Source organism: Prinia subflava, chromosome 8 (assembly GCF_021018805.1).
Source record: "Prinia subflava isolate CZ2003 ecotype Zambia chromosome 8, Cam_Psub_1.2, whole genome shotgun sequence".
Taxonomy (NCBI): domain Eukaryota; kingdom Metazoa; phylum Chordata; class Aves; order Passeriformes; family Cisticolidae; genus Prinia; species Prinia subflava.
Genome location: NC_086254.1, coordinates 6,177,870 through 6,199,787, shown reverse-complemented (window position 1 = coordinate 6,199,787; position 21,918 = coordinate 6,177,870). Strand labels below are relative to the sequence as shown.

The 21,918-nt window shown below is 51.6% G+C and overlaps 1 protein-coding gene across 1 annotated transcript in view; it reads right to left on the bottom strand.

Annotated features, from left to right (window-relative positions):
* LRRC75A (leucine rich repeat containing 75A) overlaps window positions 1-21,918 on the bottom strand; it is a 58,218-nt gene that overhangs the window by 30,924 nt on the left and 5,376 nt on the right. The window contains exon 2 of the mRNA XM_063402567.1: window positions 2,861-2,989. Within this exon, the coding sequence (XP_063258637.1) occupies window positions 2,861-2,989 (129 nt within the window). The remainder of the gene's footprint in view (window positions 1-2,860; window positions 2,990-21,918) is intronic.

Genomic DNA, 21,918 nt, shown 5'->3' with positions numbered 1-21,918 from the left:
GGGCTTTGCTGGGGTGTTTTGTCCCCTTCTCCTGGCCGTGGGGACAGGCAGACACCACCCTGAGGGCACCAGCAGCACCCACTGGTTCCTTAGCTTGGCACTGGGTTTTGGGAAGTGGCTTCAGAGCTGAGCTGCTCTCTAAGGAGCCTTTTCCATGAGGAGAGAGGCAGGAAGATAAAACACCGGCCACAGGAGAGAGAACACTTGTTCAGATGTCCCTGATCCAAGGCAAACACCTTTCACTTCCAGCCTTTCCTGGCTGGAAATCTTCCTGCACAGTCTGAGTGTCCTGGACAGCAAATCCGCCCCTTCCCAGCCTCAGGGACCCCAAAGGGGATGAGAGCTGCACTCAGGGCTCTCCTCGAACTGCATCACACACATCTGCACAGAGGGGTGGGACCAACGCCAGCCCCTGCCTTCCAAACCAGCTGGAAAAGAGATTTTCCTTGGCTCCTTTCACGCCCCAGCCCCGGGGCCAGGCTGGGATCTGAGCAGGGAGATGCAATCCAGCCCTGCAGCTCTGCCTGGACACCCACACAAAGCTCCCCCAAACGCTTCCACCTCCCAAATCCCTCCCTCGCAGCGCTGCAGCCTCCTCCAGCACAAGCCACAGGTTTTGGTTTGGATTTGCTGCCTGGGATCAGCATCCCCTGGAGTCCTGGAGAGCCCAGGCCAGCTTTTCCCTGGCCATACAGACTCAGGCCGTGTTTACCCAGGGCTTGGAAAAATGATTCAACTTTTATTTTAGCTCAGAGGAGAGAGCAAGGGGTCACCTTTAAGCTAAGGGTGGTATAAATAGAAGCTGAGTGAAAAAAGCAATGTACAGAGAGTGAGGAAAGCCTCTCCAGGAGGGAGGAGGGAAGCAGGACCCCATAACCCTGAGCAGGGACATATTTAAAAAAGAAGGTGAAGAGGGACCAGGGTCCAGGTCAGCTCCATCCACCTCTGGATGGATAAGGACACGATCCCAGCTGCCTCATCATATGTATTTATGTATATTTGTGCCACAGGATGCAGAGCAAAAGCCAAAACTTCTGCAGCACTCCTGGCCCTGAGCACTCTCCTGCTCTCACACATGGTGCCAAGCCTCTGTCAAAGTGAAATAAGTCTGGGGGAAGAGAGGGCTGGAGGCTGGAAAATCACCCTGGTGACGAAAGCCTGCAACTTTCTAGGGACTTACAGAACACCAGTATCTCAGGAAACCACCTCGAAACACTGGGATGGAGTTACTTTTCATCAGCTGCCAAAAAAAAAGGGTTTAAAGCACAGCTGGTGACACCCAAACCTGAGCGAGGCAACGCCACCAACGAGGAGCTGCAGCAGTTCTGTCAGCTGCACAAACCCTGCTTCCATCTCCAAGGCAACATCCATTCATCCATCCATCCATCCATCCATCCATCCCTCATCCATCCATCCCTCCATCCATCCCTCCATTCATCCATCCATCCATCCCTCCATTCATCCATCCATCCATTCCTCCATCCATCCCTCCATCCCATCCCTCCATTCATCCATCCATCCATCCATCCCTCCATCCCTCCATCCATCCCTCCATCCATCCCTCCATCCATCATCCATCCCTCCATCCATCCCTCCATCATCCATCCATCCATCCATCCATCCATCCATCATCCATCCATCCATCCATCCATCATCCATCCATCCATCCCTCCATCCATCCATCCCTCCATCCCATCCCTCCATTCATCCATCCATCCATCCATTCCTCCATCCATCCATCATCCATCATCCATCCATCCATCCCTCCATCCCTCCATCCATCCCTCCATCCATCATCCATCCCTCCATCCATCCCTCCATCCATCATCCATCCCTCCATCCATCCCTCCATCATCCATCCATCCATCCCTCCATCATCCATCCATCCATCATCCATCCATCATCCATCATCCATCCATCCATCCATCCATCCATCATCCATCATCCATCCATCCATCATCCATCCCTCCATCCATCCATCATCCATCCCTCCATCCCTCCATCCATCATCCATCCATCCATCCATCATCCATCCATCCATCCCTCCATCATCCATCCATCCATCATCCATCCATCCATCATCCATCATCCATCCATCCATCCATCCATCATCCATCCATCATCCATCCATCCATCCATCCATCCATCCATCATCCATCCCTCCATCCCTCCATCCATCATCCATCCATCCATCCATCCATCATCCATCCATCCATCATCCATCATCCATCCATCCATCCATCCATCATCCATCCATCATCCATCCATCCATCCATCCATCCATCCATCATCCATCCCTCCATCCCTCCATCCATCATCCATCCATCCATCCATCCATCATCCATCCATCCATCCATCCATCCATCCATCCATCCCTCCATCCATCCATCATCCATCCATCCATCCCTCCATCCATCCATCCATCCATCCCTCCATCCATCCATCCATCCATCCATCCATCCATCCCTCCATCCCTCCATCCAAGGCACAGCCCGAGCTGCACCTTTGTGGCCTTGCCTCACGACATGAAAGAAATCTGTAAATGCTTAAAAAAAAAAAGCAATTTCCCTCCTTTTTAAACACTGGTGGAGGCTGTAACTGAGTCAAACATCCCCAGGAAGCAGCAGAGAATGACTCCACCCCTTCAGACACTCACAGGAAATTAAAGACCTGTTATTAGCAGCAAACACAGGAGAGTGATGCCTGCAGCTCCATCCACCCATGGATGATCCCCTGCCAGGAAGAGCTTAAAAACACCACAACAAATCAGAAAGAGTACCAAAATCAGCCAAACATCAGCTGGAAAACCTGATCCTCTTGGCCCTGACCCAAGACCTCGTGAGGAGACTGTGGCACCTACTGGTTTGGGGCAGTGGATGTATCTGGCCAGGCTGATGATGAGGTCGTGGGTGATGGGATCCACCAGGTTGCGGAAGCTGGCGTAACGATAGAGGACATCATCCAGAGAGGTGGACTCCATCCCCAAATCCTGCAGGAGACAGGGAAAAGCAGCAGGGTTAGGGGGGATGTAAAAGCCAGTGGTTCCTGAAGTCATTTCCTCCTCACTGCTGGAGGAAATGATCCCCAGCAGCTCCCACTGAAAACAGTATTGGAGGGTTTTTGTTTTTCCTGCAGTTTCGGTGACAAAGAGAAAGAAGGGACACCTTGTGTCACCTTGAGGGAGGCTGCACTGCCTCCACCCGCTCTGCAAAGAGGCTTTGGGGCTGCAGGATCAGCCTCACAACCCCGCTGGGTTAATGACAGCCTCGCAGCACGGTGAAATCCAGGATGACCCCGGAGAACATCGCACGGAGCCGCCACTGGAGAGTAAACGCAGCACGGGATGAGCTCTGGGGCACAGGGAGGGAAGAGAAGCCTAAAACTGCAAACAGGAGGATGGGGTGGGTGAGGGAAGAGCAAAATGCTGGATTAGACTGACTGGGAAGGGGTGGGAGCTCTGCCAGTGGAGACTGGAGAAGGTGGTGCCAGGAGCAGGTCCTGCCCCAGGGACAGACCAGACCCCCCTGGTCCCCTCCGAGGCTCCTTCCCGTGGTTTGTGATTCTCAGAGAAAATAATCTGAGGAATTTTGGCCGAGAACTCCTCCTTGTGTGGAACACATCAGTGCAGAGGGATGAGGAGGGGAAGGGTTACACACAGCGTTCTCCTTTAACCTCAAACATATTTGTGTCTATAATACCCAAATAATCTTTTTATTCCCTTTCAAACTTCTTTTTTGCTTCCCACGGAGCTGGTGGCACACGGCACAAAGAATTTCCTCTTGGCAAGCACAAGCCAAAAACACCTCAAAACCACCCTGCAATAAATTCAGTTTTAGCTCAGAGATGCTCCAGCCCCAAAAACCCCACATTGCTCGTAGGTGTGGATGCTCCGTGGTTTCTGACAGGTTGAAAACAAACATCAAAAAACAAAAAAAATAAAATCCATTGTGCCTTCAGACACGGCAGCCCGAGGGATGTCACAGCAATTCCAGCTCAGGCCACAAACGAGGTGACAAATGTTTATCCCATTGGTTTCCTTGGTATTTTGGGATCAGCCCCGCAGCATTGGCTGTGTTAACACCAACCTTGACTGCAAACAGGTTATTTAGTAAAAAAAAAAAAGAGCCGAGGCAGTTAAAAACCACACAAGTGTGAGGCTGCTCTGCCTTGGGAGCACCAAAAAACCTCGGAACAACAAATCCAAGCGGCCACAAAACCTAACCCAGCACCTGCCCGCTGGGAATAAACATGCCCGGGAAAATCGAGGGAAAATCAAGGGGAAAATCAGGGGAAAAATCAGGGGAAAAATCGAGGGAAAATCAAGGGAAAAATCAAGGGAAAAATCAAGGGAAAAATCAAGGGAAAAATCAAGGGAAAAATCAAGGGAAAAATCAAGGGGAAAATCAAGGGAAAATCAAGGGGAAAATCAAGGGAAAATCAAGGGAAAAATCAAGGGAAAATCAAGGGAAAATCAAGGGAAAAATCAAGGGAAAAATCAAGTGGCCAAAGTGATTTCTGGTCTGTCTCACGGTTTCTGCCAAGTTGCACTTTAATAATAATGACAATAATGACAATAATAATATAATCTCACTTGGGCTCCTTTGCAAGAAGAAGAAGAAATATAAATCGTGCCTGGAGGTGTCCCAAGGAAACTCCCCCCCTTCCAGGGAGAGAAGCACCAAACAGCAGCGTGGGTGTCACCTTCCCAACCTGGTAAAGCCCAGCATTAGGATTAAACAAACATTAGATAAAAGCTGGATTTATTCCATGATCTGTGGCAAACACCAGAGGGCCAACCTGGGAATTTGGGACAACTCACTGGGACCTCTCAGGATCAACCCAAGCTCAGCATTTTGCCCCTTCAAGCACCTCAAAACTCTCCACCGTTTTCTCCCCAGCTAAAATTAAGAAGTCCAGCCCATAAATCAGAGAATTTCTCCTCCTCTCTCCTGGGAGATCTTCACATTTTTTTCGCATGGAGCTTTCCCTCCCCCCTCCTGGTACACACATTTTTTATGCACAGATCTCTTCCTCAGCTGCTCCCCAAACCCTTCTGCCACACCAGCACTGCCCCTTCTCCATCACACGCAATATTTTGAAGCCTCTCAAGGCTGAAACTTGTTGGAGGCCAAGTGATGAGCTCATCTGCAATTTAATAACTTAACACCAGTTCATGCTGTCAGCAGCAAATCACCCGGCACTGGCTCTGCAGAAAACGCCCAGCATCTGGCTCCAGTCGCTTTTTTTCCAGCACATTCCCTTTTTTCCCAGGGGATTTTACCTGGCTGGCAAGTGCAGATTTCAAACAAATTAGGGTTTAAAGGGCTGGGAGTTCTGAGGCAGGCACGGCTGCCTCTGGACAGATTTGAGGGGTGTTCAGGAGTGATCCAAACCCCTGAGCTCTGCTGAGCTTTGTCCACGAGTGTCAGGAAAACGGGAACACCTCTGCAGGCAGTGACAGGAAAAAGGGGAATTTTCCAGCAGAAATCACCCACGGCTTCCCTGCAGTTTATCCTGTTTGTTTCCAGCTTTGGGGAGCTGGAAGCCAAACCATTCATCCATCCTTATCCACTGGAAGGAAAAATTCCTGCCACGGACCAGCTGAGCCTCCATGGGAGGAGACTTCTGCAAATCTAACAGTGTAAAGTTATTAGGGGTTAAAACAAAACAAAACAAAACAAACAAACACCACCAAAAAATCTAACCGCCTACCCCACTTTGAGGGGTGAATTTGAAATTCACATCTGAAAATCCAGCAGAAAAAATGTAATGTGCTCCTCCAGCAGCCAGCAATAGAAATTCCCCAGCCACAGCCATGAAAGGGATAAAAAAACCCAAATTATTTTTGGAAAGAAAGCCCCAGGCCCAGTGAGAGGCACAGGGATGCTGTGCCCAATCTGTTGGTTGCAGCAAAACCCACAAAAACAGCTCTTTTCCCCCAAAACTCAGAGCTCACCCTCCACTCTCCAGGCCAACACCACCCAAGCAAAACATCTGGGAGCTGCACCCCCGATTTATCTTTCCCTCAAGCCAGCTAAAACAACTTTTATTCCTTTCTGCTGTCAAAAACTGCAGCTCCCAGGCTTTGGGAGCTCCAAGTTGTGTTTCCATGAGTGCCAGCATCCCCCAGAGCCATAACCAACCACGTTTCTGCTTATTAAACCATTTATCACTGCAAATTGAGCAGTAATTAGGGGGAAATGCAGCAGGTCCCTGTGAGGGGTCGTTGAGGAAGCAGCTTCTGCTGTTGTTGCTCTCACTAATCCGGAGTTATTGCTGCCCAAATGAGGTTCCTGTGCAAAAAAAAATCAGCACAGCTGCTCACAAAATCCCAAGAGCTGCTGGATTGGCCAGCACCTCTCCCAAAACTCCTTTTTCTCCACGAAATTCAGGGCAGCATCCTGAATATCCGAGCAGGGAGGTTGGTGTTGTAAACAAGAGTCGGGCACCAAGGGAGGAAGGATTAATTCAGTGTTTCCATCCATCACCTGCTCCAGGTTATCTAGGAAAGGTGGGAAGGGTGTGGGGAGGAAGGTCAGCTCAGAGAGAGGGGTGGGATGTGCTTCAAGCCCATTTTTTTTTTCTGGGTGTTGGACACATCCTGCTGCTCCACACCTTGTGAGGAAAACCCAACCACTTCCTCCTGCTCTTCCCCAAAAAAAAAGATTTTTAAGGCAGGAATCAATTTCTGGTTGAGAGAAGAGTGAAACACCTCGAGGGCAATGATGTCACAGCGTGTTTTGTGACAAAGCAGCCCTCAGCCACCCAGAGATGATCAAATCTGCACTTTTGAGGAGGGCAGGCAGCATTTGGGTGCAAGGGGACAGCTGTGCTGGGACCAGCACATCTGGATGGTCCCAAAACCCACCCTGGGAACCTCCACACAAACCAGCAACTGCTTCTGCAGGTTTAATGTCCAGCCACAAGCCTGGAGTAAAATCAGAGTTTAAATATGTGTTTTTTGGGGTTTTTTTTCTGTTTCCCAGAGTTAATGTGGCTCATTCCAGCCCCGAGCGAGGGTGCAGGGAGAGAAGGGAAGGAGCAAACATTTCCCTGGCAGAATGACTCCAGTAATAAATGGTGGCAGCTTGAACCCCCTCCAGGAGGCTGGAATTGGAGGAACTTGGAGAGATGGATTAATGGGCAGAGATGTGATGCTGCCAGCCAGATAATAAACAACCGAGGAGATCTGCAGGAAAAAATGCTCTTTTATTTCATCCAGCCAGGGAAAGGCAATGACTCCAACTGGAATTTGGCCAGACCTCAGTTAAGGCTCCTTCAGGAGAGTGCTGTGGATGTTTAATGAGGATGGCCTCAGCTCTCCTGGCTTGCAGAGCCACTGGGATCCCAGGAAAAGCCTGGAAATGCTGTCTGGGTAAGGTGACTCCGGGATTTGCTTTGAACAACTCCAACAATTCCGATCCACCACTGCCTTTAGCACAACTCTTTGCCCTGAGCTCCCCAAGCATTATCCACTCATCCCTCCTAAAGCACCAGGAGCTGCCCACATCCTGATTTTCCACCCAAGCCCGGGGCTGGGGCTCCAGCTGGGGCTCCAGCCCCGAGCCAGGGTCCTGCTGGCCACGCAGAGCCTGCACCAGATGGCTCCTGGTGGCACTTGTCACTTATTCCTGCTGCTCCCAGACGGATGGGTGACAGCCCAGCCTGCCAGCAGGCTCACCCAGAGGCACCAGAGTCACTTCAGAACACTCCCAAGGAGAGTGAGGGCACTAAAGTCTCCTCCTGCAAAGGGAAGAGGCAGGAAAAGCTGCAGGTCTGAGGAGGATTTGAGCAAAGCACAGCTGAGGGTTCAGCTCCTGGGAGCCAGCTGCACCCAGAGCCCCCCACATTCCCTGGCTAAAACCCAAAGTAAAAGGTTCCTGCACCACCCTGTTAACTCCAGTCTGGCTGCTGGGCCCCCCTTCACAGCTCTGCAGTGAAGCACTACACGAAAATATCACCAATCTAATCAAATCTGCCATTTCCACCCTCGTGTGCCTGCCCAAAGAGCTTCCTGGGGTATCCAAACCACAGGTCAGGAGCAGAACTCCATGAATTTATCATCCCTTTTGCCCTGTAGCAGCTCTCAGGGCTGCAGAGGGAAGAACTCCTGCCCCAGCACGGGGCTGATCCCCAGCACCAGCTCCAGCCTCGACTTTGTGCTGCCAAACTGCAAAAAAACCCTAAAAAACCCCTAAAAAACCCCAAACACAAACTTATTTTCACTTGAAAAAACCTTCTAGGTCTGTGCTGGAGAAGGGACTTGGAGGACAGGCTGCCCATTATCTGCTGTCAGGGACGGAGCCAGGGCTGCCACCTAAGCTGGGTGTGCTGTCAGTTCCTATGAGGGCAGTGATTCATCCTGCTCCACCACAGCCGGGCTGACTCAGCCCCTGGTGAGCTCCTCTCTCGCAGTTACCTGCCAGGAAAAACCCCTCTAATTAGCTGATCCTAGACCAGATTCAGTGCTGAGCACCTGGAGCAGGGAAACCCCACTCGTGCTGCTCTCACCTTTATTTTCCAGCACAGCCAGCACAGAGCTCTGCGTGGTTTTTGTGCCCTCTCTCCCAGCCAAAAGCAGCCCCATCTGTTTTGCAGCTCATCCATATCAGATTTTTATGATTTGCTTCAGGACCCCATGGGTTTTTTGGAGGCTCAGACAACTCTTGTCCTTGGAAGGCAGCAGGAGGTGCCTGGTGGCCACTGAAGGTTTTTATTGCCCTCACAAGCAGTGACTCCTCACACAACTCCAAAATAAGGATTTACAGAACGAAAGAGAAAAGCAGAAGTGGGCTCCTTGCAGGGAAGGGGAAGAGGTTCTCAAGGAGAGGATGGCACTGTCAGATGGGGAGGAATCACTCGCTCTCATTGTCCCAGGGCCTGTGGCTGGGCTTGCAGCAGGTGGAGGGTTCCTGGTGCCAGAGCAGCATTCCAATCACACAATTCCCTGCCTGGAGCCACACACCAGGCTCCCCACGCCTGCTGCAGCTGGTGGGGCTTGTTGGATCAAGGCTGAGCCCATCAGCACTGGGAGCAGGCTGCTCCTCACCCCCTCCTGCACACAGAGCATCCCATGGGCCAGAAACCCAGCTCTGCACATCCCTGCAAAGATCCCTGCTGGGAAAAGGGACCAGAAGGGTCCAAAACCCCTCACCAGATGGCCCAGCCTTGGTAATGGATCAAACAGGCAGCGAGGCTGGTGCTGTCTGTCTGTCCTGCCACCCGGGTGACTCTGTGTGACTCTGGTTAAAGGTGGGGAAGGGGCACGGCCCTCACAGGCCATGGGGGTCCCCTGAGCTCAGGGGAACAGGGAGAGGAGAAGGAACAGATCCCAGCGAGGGAAGGAGCAGGGTTGGGCTGTGGAAAGCCCTGCAGGGCAGAACAGACGCTCTGCAGCTGGGCCAGGGGTCCCCAGGTGGTCCCCAGGTGTCCCCAGGTGGTCCCCAGGGGTCCCCAGGGGTCCCCAGGGGGTTCCCAGGTGGTCCCAGGTGGTCCCCAGGGGTCCTCAGGTGGTCCCAGGTGGTCCCCAGGGGTCCCCAGGGGGTTCCCAGGGGGTCCTCAGGTGGTCCCAGGTGGTCCCCAGGGGTCCTCAGGTGGTCCCAGGTGGTCCCCAGGGGGTTCCCAGGGGGTTCCCAGGTGGCCTCATGTGGTCCTCAGGTGGTCCCAGGTGGTCCCCAAGGGTTCCCGCCCAGGACAGGGCACTGCACCCTCCCAGAGCTGAGCTTTGGGATGGATTCAGGAAAGCCCAGCCTGACCTGGCCCAACAGAGCAAGTGAGGCACTGGGAGCCCTCACCTCTCTCTCCTGCCTGCTCTAATGCAGCCACCTTCTCCAGATGACCCTCCCTTCACAATTAACACAATTAACACAATGCTGCACGAGCTGCCGGGCTCTGCTGTTAATTCCAAACCAGCTCTGCTTAGCAAGGAATCCGGATTTGTGGCTTGGCCCAGCAGCTGTCACCACGAGAGGCCTCGGGAGGAGGCCAGCGTGGCTCTCCTGATGCTCAGGGGGTGAAAAGCCTCTCTGAGCCCGTCCTGATCTGCTGCTCCCAGGAGAGGCCACCCCAGGACAGCCAAGCACAGGAGGAATCGCAAATCTCACTTGAAACAACACATTGGCTTTTTTTATCCACTATCAAAAAGCTGGTTTTATTCCCACCTTGCCCTCCTCAGCCAGCAGAGCTGTTGCAATCCAGCAATGGATAAAAAGTTGATGATTTTGGGGGATTGATCAATGCAGCCGAAGATTCCGAGGCAGGGATTGCCCACAGGGGTTTTGTTTGGATGCACAGCTCTGCCCAGCCCTTGGAAACACTCCCACACCATCCCCCAGAGCCTGCAGCACCAATAAAGACGTTCCTGTCTCACCTGGGAGCCTCCCGGAGCCGGCTCATTTCTGAATTCATTCATTCAGAAATGAATCCACTCCTGCACACACAATGAGAGGCTGCAACCCAAGAACTGCTGCCTGAAAGCTGCTCCCACTGCCGAGCCCAGAGCTGATTATTATTGCATTAGCCATGCAAGGGTGCATTGTGAACGCTCAATGGATGCTCAAATCTGCTTCAAAAGCATGGAATTTCGGGGTGGGAGACTGCAGGAATGTTTTGGCATCCTTTAAAGGTGCTGGGGTAGAACCTCGGGTGTTTGTGACGCAGAAAAACAGCTCCAGTGATTCCTCATCACAGCCCTCTGCCAGAGTTATTCAAGGGAGGTAATTGAAGGCATCTTTGAGAGACACAAATATTCAATTAACTCTCCAAACTGGCCACTGTGGAATAATGCAAGCATGACAAAAAGATAATTTAAGTGAACAAATTGCAGCTGACTCTCACAAAATCATGCCAAGCCTTTTTTTTGGTTTTGTGGGGATTTTTTTTTTTGTTGTTGTTGTTGTTGTTTTTGGGGTTTTTTTTGGCCATTTACACCACTGCAGGAGCCTAGGTGGGAGGAGCAAAGGGGAAAAAAACCGTGTTTGGATCAATAGCAACACCTGCATATTCCAAAATCCAGGTAGATCCCTGTTTCTTTACCAGCAAGGAGAGTGGAATTACTCAGCATGAGGATCTGGCTGAGTATCACTGCAGGAATTAGAAGATTTTGCAAGGTAAAGATTTAGGAGGAATAAGATACAGAGAGATTTTAGCTCAAAGCAAAAGAGGAGGAAGCAGCGTTGATCTAAGCATTGAAATAAAAGCTCCCTGACCCTTTTTTGCATTGAAATTTATCCTCAGGAATAGCTCATTCCATGAAACCACTGAGTGCTTTCCCAGCTGTTAAAAGGGAATTCCAGCAAAGGAGAAAAACCAACCCAATCCCAGAGCACCAAATTCGTTTTCTGAATTAAGACAAAGCAACAGGAGTGGAATAAAAATAAAGGTTTCCCCAAGGAAGCCAGCATCACCCAAGTAATTAATATGGACAACATGAATTCCAATTCTTTCATTTGCAAATCTCGAGCATGGACAAAGCCCATTAATAAAGCAGATTCCTGTAATGGGATTCAAAACAACGGCAAATCAATACATTAAAAAACCCCCCAAAACCAACCTCGTGTGGTTAAATAATCTACACTTTGCATAATAACATCAGTGCTGTGATGCTGGGTGGTTGTGTGGAGACAAATTCCAGAGTAACTCCAATTCCAGAGCAGGAAAATCAGATTGGGGTGGGAAAAGCTCCCTGCTCAGGGGCTCTGGGGTGAAAGAGCCAAGGGAAAATCTTCCTTACTCTCCATGAAACCCCTCCTGAGCAGCCCCACAAAGAGCTGCGAGTTCCCCAAGCAGCTTTTCAAAGAGCGAGGGGAGATGATTTCCCTTCAAACCCTTTCTCAAGGCCTCAGGTCCCACCCTGGGTGTCTCCTCTCCAGGACCTGGCAGTTCTGGGAGGAGCAGCCCTGGCAGGACCTTTCCTGTATTCACTGACAAACACCGAGCCCAGCCTGTCCTGGGACCCCTTTTTGTCACCTTTGGTGCCTCACACCTCCCTGCAGACAGACTCCCCCTGAGCAAAAGGAGAAACTGAGGCACAGAGAGTTAAACCCACACCCCAAACTCGCCCTGCCGCCCCCAACATCCCCATTTCCACAGCTCTGCTCTCCCCCTTCTCCTCTGGGGTATCTCCTCTCAGGCCTGCCAAGTCACAGAACCACTTAAATACCTGATTAACTACAAGCACATGTTTAAATCTCGCTGGAGCCAAAGGGGCTGGGGCAGCAGAGCGCCTCAGACAGGGTTTTGTTAAGCAAAACTTCATTTTCCTCCGCCCAGTTCCCTCCACAGGGAAGGACTGGGACACCCCAGGGGGAGATGGATCTGAAGGAGGCAGTGGGAGAAGCATTGAGCACAAAAGCAGGGGATGAGATCCCAGGGGACACAGGCTGGGCTGAGGAGAGTGCTCTGCCCTCCAGAGCCAGCATTTCCCGTCAGTGCCAGTAAAATCCTGCTCCTCATTTCACCACACACACCACAAAGGCCAGAGGGTGGTGGATGCTGCTCCTGAGCCCCAGAGATGTGACAGATTAACCCAAAAAGGGCTTGGTTTGGAAGGGAAATCCTCCCCTGCTGAACAGACACAGGTGTCAGACAGCTTTTCTGCTGTGCCCTGCCCTGTTTGCAGGGTTTGGGTGCTCTGGGAGGGACAGGGGTGCTCTCTGCACCCCCAAACCCACAGCACCCCCAGCCAGGCAAGGAGAAGCAGGAACATCCCCCTGCCCACCTCCAGCGGGCACAGGCAGTGTCACATCCTGTTTGCAGCAGTAAAAGGTGCCAAACCCGACACCCCCACCACTAAAATCCGAATATTGCTGCTTTGTTTGACAGTCAGGGCCATTAAACTGCTGCTGTTGATGCTCCATTTCCCGGTGGAGATGCCAGAGGAGCTGGGGAGGACGAGACACAGAACAAAACCTTGGCTCAGGGAGCTGCTGCCAGGGAGATGGAGCCTGTGGTGGGTCTGTGCCCCGGGGAGGAGCAGGAGCAGGAGATGGAGCCTGTGGTGGGTCTGTGCCCCAGGGAGGAGCAGGAGCAGGAGATGGAGCCTGTGGTGGGTCTGTGGTTTCAGGGAGGAGCAGGAGATGGAGCCTGTGGTGGGTCTGTGGTTCCAGGGAGCAGCAGGAGATGGAGCCTGTGGTGGATCTGTGCCCCAGGGATGGGCAGGAGATGGAGCCTGTGGTGGGTCTGTGCCCTAGGGATGGGCAGGAGATGGAGCCTGTGGTGGATCTGTGCCCAAGGGAGGAGCAGGAGATGGAGCCTGTGGTGGATCTGTGGTTCCAGGGAGCAGCAGGAGATGGAGCCTGTGGTGGGTCTGTGCCCCAGGGAGGAGCAGGAGATGGAGCCTGTGGTGGGTCTGTGCCCCAGGGAGGAGCAGGAGATGGAGCCTGTGGTGGATCTGTGGTTTCAGGGATGAGCAGGAGATGGAGCCTGTGGTGGGTCTGTGCCCCAGGGAGGAGCAGGAGATGGAGCCTGTGGTGGATCTGTGCCCCAGGGATGGGCAGGAGCAGGAGATGGAGCCTGTGGTGGGTCTGTGCCCCAGGGAGGAGCAGGAGATGGAGCCTGTGGTGGGTCTGTGCCCCAGGGAGGAGCAGGAGCCCTGAGCTGGGTGACGGAAGCCACACCTGGAGCTCACTTTGCAGGAGAGGATCCACAGCAAAGCTGCTGCTCCCACTGCTGAGTCCCAGCTGCTGTGCAGGGCTCAGGGCAGGCTCTCCCCTCTCCCAGCCTGGATCAGGAGTTTCCTCCCAGCAGTGGCTTCTGCCCAGCCCTGACTGGTGGCGTGAGGACCCAAAGACACCCAGGAACAAGGCAGGGAGCAGCTCCAGGGCAGGAATATCAGCAGAGCAGCCCTGGGACATTCCCTTAATTCCCTACAGTGTGACACTGATGCTTTGGGAAGGCTGAGCTGGAACAGAGACTGGGCAGAGCTGGAGAATAAAGCAGAGATTTACTGAAAGGCCTTTAGGGTGCACCTTGGGCAGGACAAGAGCCTGGCCAGGGCTGCACCCAAGGTGGACCCAAAATGGTCACAAAAATGGCAAATTGGTCACAAGATCTTATATTTTTCTACGTTTTGGTCCATTTGCACATTGGGGTTTAATTGTCCAATTCCAGCTCCAGGCTGTGAGGTCCCATCCTTCTTGTTCCTCCCTCCAGCCACCCTTGTTTGTGCTGTTGGGCTGAAAGTTGTCCTTGGTCCTCAGCAGGAGAAGGATTTGTTTTGTGTCCCTGCTCTGTGCAGAGCTGAGTGACCCTGACTGAGCTCAGAGCTGCACCCCTGGGCAGCACAGAGCCTGAAATACATGGAATTAAAACTGAAGGCATCAACACCACCGCAGGAAGCGTCCCCAGGGAGAAGCAGAGGCCTGGGATGCCGTGGGTAACAGAGCACCCTGCAAATCCCTCCTGTTCCCCCCTGGGAGCTCTGCTGGACCCCAGGGAATGCTGTGGCAGCGGAATATCCTGAATAACACCAGGATAAACTCTGGACTTGCAGCTCCTACTGGCAGTCCCTGCAGAACGTGGATTTTCCACCGCTGGCATCTGCCACAGCAGCAGCTCCTGCTGAGGCAGCAGCAGAGGAAGAGGAAGCCCAGCAGCTTTCAGGACACCAACTCTTTAATCTCTTTTCCCAGATACAACCACGGGGCTGAATAATCCCTGGAACCTGATGCAGGGTGATGAGCTGAGCAAGAGGAAAGCCAGGATGAGCTCACTGCTCTGAGCCTCCCCTTCCCTGCTCGGTCCCACCGAGACATCCACAGGCTGGAATTCCTCCAACAGCCACGAGCAGCTGATTTCAATAGCATTAAAACATGACTAACACAGAGCTGGAGCTGGTTTACCAGTGGTGTGTGGTGGATCAGACACCTCCAGCCTCACCCAGAGGTGTGGGTGAGCTGTGGGGTGACATTTAGCACACGGTGACACCAAACCCTCCTTGGGACCTTCTTCCCGTGCCAAGAAACGCCAGAGATTCGTGCCTGGAAGGAAGATTCCCTTTTGCAAGGCATGAAACGGGAATTAAAAACATTGGTTTTCTCTGAAGATCCCACAGGCTCCTCCAAAATCACCACTGACAAGTAAACAGGTTGGAAAACCCTCCCTCTGAGAGCCAGGCTGGCCCAATCTGTGTTATCCTCTCTGTTTTTACCTTATCTTCCCTGATGTGCCTGCTCAGGAAGAGATAAGGAGCAGCTGCTCGTGGCTGTGCCACTTCTGTGCACTTCATTCCTGAATTCCCTGCTCCCCTTCCCCTTGGCCAGAGGGATGCTCAGCCCTTCTGCTCCTCCATTCCCTCTGGAAAACGAGGAGAAGCTTTTCCCTGCTAAAATATCCTGGGAATAGCTAGGGTGGAAAAGCTCAAGTCTGACCACTAACCCCCCACTAAACCATGTCCCCCACACCCCACAAACCCCTCCAGGGAGGGGGATTCCAGCGTTTCTCTGGTGGGACAGGCAGCATCCTGCTGGCTCTGGGATGGGGCAGCTCTGGAGGAGCTCGGCCAGCTCAGGGTCCCACCAGGATTTTGCACAATGTCATTCCCACCCTCCTGCAATCAGAGGGGTGATCTCAGCCTGTGGGAATGGCTCTGTATTCCTGCCTTTGGGAATTTTCCAGGCTCCTGTGCTTTTGCCCTCCTCCAAAGGGAGGGCACACAAGCAAACACGAGGCCTTGTGGAAAATAAAGTTGATTTATACGATGCGGCAACACTAAAAGATCTTTTTTTTTAAAGAAGATATTTCAGGAGAAGAGTTCAGCTGATTTATTTTCTTTCAGGAGAAGAGTCTGGCTGATTTATTTTCTTTTGTGTTGGTGGAGAGCAGCAGCTGATGGGCAAGAGATGAAAGCACCCCAAGCAGAGATTCCTCACTGCATTTCAGGGAGTTCATCTCATCTGAGAGAGAACAACTTTACATCTGAAAAAGGATGGAGAAGTTCCTCAGAGCCTGAACTTGCACTGGTGCAAGGCTGACCCTGTCACCTGCACTGTGCTAGATTCTCCATCCTCCTCCTCGGGGTGGGAAGGAAACCAGAGGGAAAACCAGAGAAAAAACCAAGGTGTGCATGGAGAGCTCGGGACAAGCACCAAAGCTGTTCCTGTTCCACGGTTCAGCCTTTCCACTGAATGGCCGATGCCATGGACTGGAAAGTCAGCTCTGGGACATTCTTCCCCTGCCAAGAAATGCCAGGAATTCCTGCCTGGAAGTGGTTCAGCCCCAGCAGCTGGTCCCCACGTGGGAGCAGGGCCGCACACCCACAGCCTCTGTTGTTTATGAGGCACCCAGGGCCTTTACAGGGATGCCCACATCCTAAAATCCAGGAAAACCTGGAGCCCTGGCAGCTCCTGGGGCTGCTGCCACCTTTGTTCTAAAGCAGCAAGGCAAGAGAGAAGAATGGCGTGGAAAGGACTGGATTTTTATCCTGAGAAAGGAGATGTCAGAGAGCAGATGTCGTGCACATCCAGCTCAGACACCTCTTCCACCTTCCCAAATCCTGAAATCTCTGCAAAGACCGGTTTGGGTTGGAAGGGACCTCAAAGCCCATCTCATTCCCACTCCTCTGTGAGGGCAGGGACACCTTCCCCAGAGCAGGGAGCTCCAGCCTGGCCTTGGGCACTGCCAGGGATGGGGCAGCCACAGCTCCTCTGGCAAACCTGTGCCAGGCCTCAGCACCCTCACAGGGAACACAATTCCTTCCTAAAATCCCATCAAATCTCCCCTCTGGCAGCCTCTTTGCATCACCCCCACTGGTGACACTCTGTTTTTGGGTGAAGAGCTCCACCTCCAATGCAAAGATGAAGAGCAGAGTCCCAGACAGGGCAGGGACAGCTCCTGCTGTCCCCAGGGTCCTGCTGTGTGCCCAAATTCCCCTCTGGAATTCCCCTCTGGTTTTCTCTCTGGTTTCCTTCCCACCCCGAGGAGGAGGATGGAGAATCTGGCACGGTGCAGGTGACAGGGTCAGCCTTGCACCAGTGCAAGTTTGGGCTCTGAGAAACTTCTCCATTCTTTTTCAGCAGCACACACTCTGTGATCCCATTAAACACCCTGACAGCCTGGGAATGCCACACACACGGGAAAACATTCTCATTTTGGCTGCTGGAGGAGACACAGAGGAAGAGAACTGCTGAGAGGAGCCTTTTCTCTTAAAACACCCACAGAAAAATGGGGAAAGAAAATGGGTGAGACCATCAGCATGGGCAAATTATCCTTTTTTTTTTTTTTTTTTTTTTTTTTTTTTTTTTTTTGTGTGTGTGTGTGTGTGTTTTGTTTTGTTGTTTTGTTTTTTTGTTTTTTGCAGGGTGGCTCAAAAGTCTCCCATTTCCCATCCTGAGGCTCAGTCAGTGCTGTGCTCACAAAGAACTGGGAACCTTTTCCCTGACAATGGAAAGTCAGTTTTGGGGATCTAGGGAAGAAATGAAGCTTTCCCGTGTTTTATGCCATGCTTGTGTGTTTTTATTTGCAGCAGTGGATTTTTAACCGCCAGGTAGAGCAGGGCTGGGATTTGCTATTGGATATTTGAAGAAGGTTGGAAGGTAAAATCTTTCACAGCAACTTCCCTGCCTGGCACCAGGGAATTTGGATGATCCTGGAAGGATCCACCTGGGCATGTGGCTCCAAACTGGAGGTGGGATCCTCCCAGCTGGCTCAGTCCCTCCAGAGAAACTCAAAAATAAAAGATTTGGGCTCATCAAAATCACCAGGAAATGCCCAAACTCGCTGAGGAAGAATTAATGACTGGGCTGCCCAAGGACTCAATTCAGTGCCATTAAAATTCAATTCATGCTGTTCTATAAAATAGCTTTAAACATTAAATGCATTTGCTTTAAACCACCCAGATTTCAAACCAGTGATTTAAGGTGACGCCAACCTCTGGTCGGGCTTTAATTTGAAATTTGAAAATTTTATTTAATTTTAAATTTAAAATTAATTTTATTAATTTTAAACTCCTGTTAGCCCAGGTAGGCAGGATGTGGCTGCCAATGATTTTAAGGAAGTCAGTGATAAAAACAACCAGAAAAGAGTGAAATGCAAGCACAGCTTAGGGGAGAGTTTGGTTCTCTCACAAGGACAAAGAAAACATCTTAATTTCAGTTAATTCAAACATTTCACTCCGTGATCTTAAGAATCTGTTCCAGTTTCAAGGATTTTCATTCACTTAGTCCAGTTTAACACTGAATTTCAGTGTTTTTTCAGTCAGTGAAAAAATCAGGAGTACAAAGCAGAAATGCATATTTTCCAATCTGCAAGTAAAACCTCAACCTGAGAGAGCAAGATCTGTAATTATGGTGACCAGAAATGTAATTCATGATGCACAATTAATACTCCACTTAACAAATCAACCAGTTTTAAGTGCAAATTCTGTTTCAAGACATTCACTTTGTCTGCTCTCTTATCCAGCACATTTTTGAGTTTATTAACTGACCAAAAAAACATTAAAACCCACTTTTCTGCTCTTTAAACTTGCTTTTATTTCCCTGTAACTCGAGTCAGAAATACAAAAGGATCAATCAATCAGTCCTGTAAACCCCAAATTCACCATTTCCCACCAGAATGAAAACACACAAAATTCCTCACCCAGCCACACAGCTGCCTAAATAAATGTCCCCAGATACACCAGGCTCCCTCCTCAGAAAAGGAAGTATCCAATTACACCCAGCAGAAGCAGCTTTTTACAACCAAACAGGAAAACATCCTCTTTCTTATAGAATGAGCCCCCCAAAAAAATCCTAACAAAAAAAAAAAAAAAAACCAACCAAAAAACCCAAAAAACCCCCAAAAAAACCCAAACAAAAAAACCCAAACAAAAAAACCAAAACCCAAACAAACAAACAAACAACCCCAAACAACCAAAAAAACCAACCAAACAAACAAAAAAAAGAACGCACACACACAAAAAACCCCCAACAACAACAAAAAATACCCCACCAAACAAAAAAAAAAACCCCAAAAACCCCACACCAAACCACACAACACACCCCAGCTGCTTAAATCAAGATTTGATCCAACCCTGCATGATTTTGGCTGGGTGTAAATTGTAAGTGTAGACCATTCTCACTCTCACCCCAAATTGTTTCTCTGCAAGCCCAGGAAAAGCACAGAGACATTTGGGAGCACGATTTCCCCCAAATTCCTTCTGGAGAGGGGAGAGCTGTATCCAAATCGATGGATAAATGGAAATAAATGGAGGGAATCTGGAATGAGCCAAGGCTTCGGGGCTGTTTGGAGAGGTTTGAGTCCTGTTTCTGCAGAGATTTGGGGGTCCCTGCCCTGATTTTGGGGAGCTCGGGCTGAACCAGGAGCTGGGGTTTGTCCCACACCAACCAAAGCTGGGGCAGAGGCTGCGGCAGCTCCCACTCATCCTCCTGCAGGGAATTTGGGAATTTTCTTTTATTGAGGTCCCCTCACCTGCAGTGCTCCAATTCCCACTGGATGCCCCAAATCCCAGAGCAGCCCCAGCGGGAGCTGTGCCCTCAGTGGGAACGGGGACAGAGGTGTCCCGGGAAAAACCCTCAGGAAAACCAAAACAACCATTTCCCACCCCAGCCCGCTCTCCCTCCTCAGCAGCCTCTGCCTTCCCTGCTGGGATTTCGCTGCCGTGCCAAGATCCCGGCCTTGGGGAGGGCGGGGGGAAGGAGCAGCCCTGCAGAACAAGGCAGGAATGATCCCAGCCCCAGAAGCATCCCCTGGGACAGGGGAACAGGCAGCTCTGGGAATTTCCCAGCCGCGGGACTGGGGCTCCCAGGCACAGGCTGGCTCAAAGCCCTGTGCTGCTCCAGCAGGGAAAGCACAAGGAGAGGAGAAGGAACCACCCTGGGAGGTTTCAGTGTCGCATTTTGGTCCTTGGGGTGGGAGAGATGGACAGAGCTCACCTTGGTGTGATTTGCACACTGGAGGGCAGAAAACAGAGCTGCACCTCCCAGAGCTGCAGGTGCTGTCCCTGACACCATCTCCTCATTTTCTGGGGCTGAGCAGAAAGCAAGGAGCCAAAGAAGCCAGCACTCAAATCCCCATCCTCCAAAAAACCCAGGCTCCTGCTCCAGGCTCCTGCCCCAGGCTCCTGCTCCAGGCTCCTGCCCCAGGCTCCTGCTCCAGGCTCCTGCTCCAGGCTGGCTGCTCGGCCCCTCCTTCGATGAACAAACCTTCAGCTCCACACCAGTGCTGCTAGAACTGGAATTATTAATGTTGCTGCTGGGCAGTGCCTCCCTGGAATCTCCTGGAATGGGAGCTCACGGACATGGGCAGCACCATGGGAGCAGGAGCTGGGCTGGGAAGGGGCTCAGAAATCAACCCCACAGGCAAAGGGGATGGGCAGGGGCTGAAACCAGCAGGCAGCAGCAGGGTCCAGGGCTGGGGAGGAGCAAACCTGGAGAGAAAACCTCCATGGACCAACAGGATTTTGGAACTGCTGGAAAACACAGGAATATCTCATAAAGAAATTCCCCCACCAATAGCAAGAGTGCTGCTCTGCAGAGCAGGACAGCCACATCTGGGGAGATTATTGGGATCTAAAGAGGCCCTGAGGGATGAGATAGCCACTGAGAGAGCCAAAGGCAGGAGGAAAAGGCAGCTCCCTCCCCTGGGCTCTGCTGCTCTCTCCAGAGCTCAAAGCCCTGCACAAAGGAAGCGCCTCTGACTTTGACAGACACCGAGTCTGAAGGATAAAGAGTCTTGAAAAGATCTGAGAATGCTGGAAAGCTCCAAGCGCTTCCTGCTCTCCAAGCAGCAAGGTCAGAGCCACGAGTAATTGCAGCTAAAACCTCCGGCCTGGGAAGGACAATTTGCTTTTCCTTTCAGAGGCAAGATTAAATTTACCATGCAGTGATCTTTTCTCCAAAATTTGAAAGAGGAGGCTGAGACGCACACACAGAGAGAAAGAGAAATGGAATCAGGCATTAAATCATATTAGGCATTTGGCCAGGACCTGAAGATGTTGAATACTAAAAAAATTTCCACATCTCTTGTAGGAGAATGAAATGAATATTAATATATAACCACCTCCCTCAGCTGGGAGAGGGCACAGCCACAAATCCCCCAACACATCAAACGCTGAAGCTCCAATACACTGAATTTCAGGTGCTCAGCCCCCATCCCAGCCCTGGGATGTGCAGGGAGGGCTGTGCCCACACAGCCTCACACCCGCGCTGCCAAGGAGGAGACATCCTCACAGTCTGAAGCAAGATAAAAAGAAAAAGAGAGGGGAAAAAAAATAAAAAGCTGCATACCAAGCTGTCTGCAGCCCTGAGCTGCTGCGTTTCACATCAGGTGTGAAAACAGCAGAGCCTGGGGGGGAAAAAAGCCACATTTCTGCTATTATATCAACAGAGAAAGTGCTGAACAGGGCTGAGGTGGAACAACAACCAGAACTTCTGCCAGCTCTGAGATTTCTGTCTGCACTGAGGGCACAGGCAGGACCTGAGCCTGTGTTCCAGGTGTCCCCAGCCCAGCCCAGCCTAACCCAGCCCAGCCTAGCCCAGCCCAGCCTAACCCAGCCCAGCCTAACCCAGCCCAGCCTAACCCAGCCCCCACTTTGGATCACACCCCGCCTCTCCCAGACATTCTCTCCCCAAAAAATCCCCTTTCCCCCGGGAGGAGCAGCAGCAGCACTGCCAGGGTGTTCATGAAGTGATGAAATCCTGGACAAGCAGGCACAGGACACATCCACCTGCAAATCCCACAGGGGATGGAAAAGGAGCAGAGGGATGGGAAGCAGGCAAAGACGCCTGTGAGGGAGCATCTTCCATCGGGGCAGGGTTTGGGAGCACGGAGGGAACACCAGAGACCCTTTCTGGGGCAGGAAACACCCCACCACTGCCAGAGATAGTTGTTGTCACTGCTCCAGCAGCCCAAGGGTTAAAGAGCACTGTGGGGAGCTCTGGTGGGGTTTCATCAGCAGCCTGAAGCAGAGGAAATGAGTGTTCA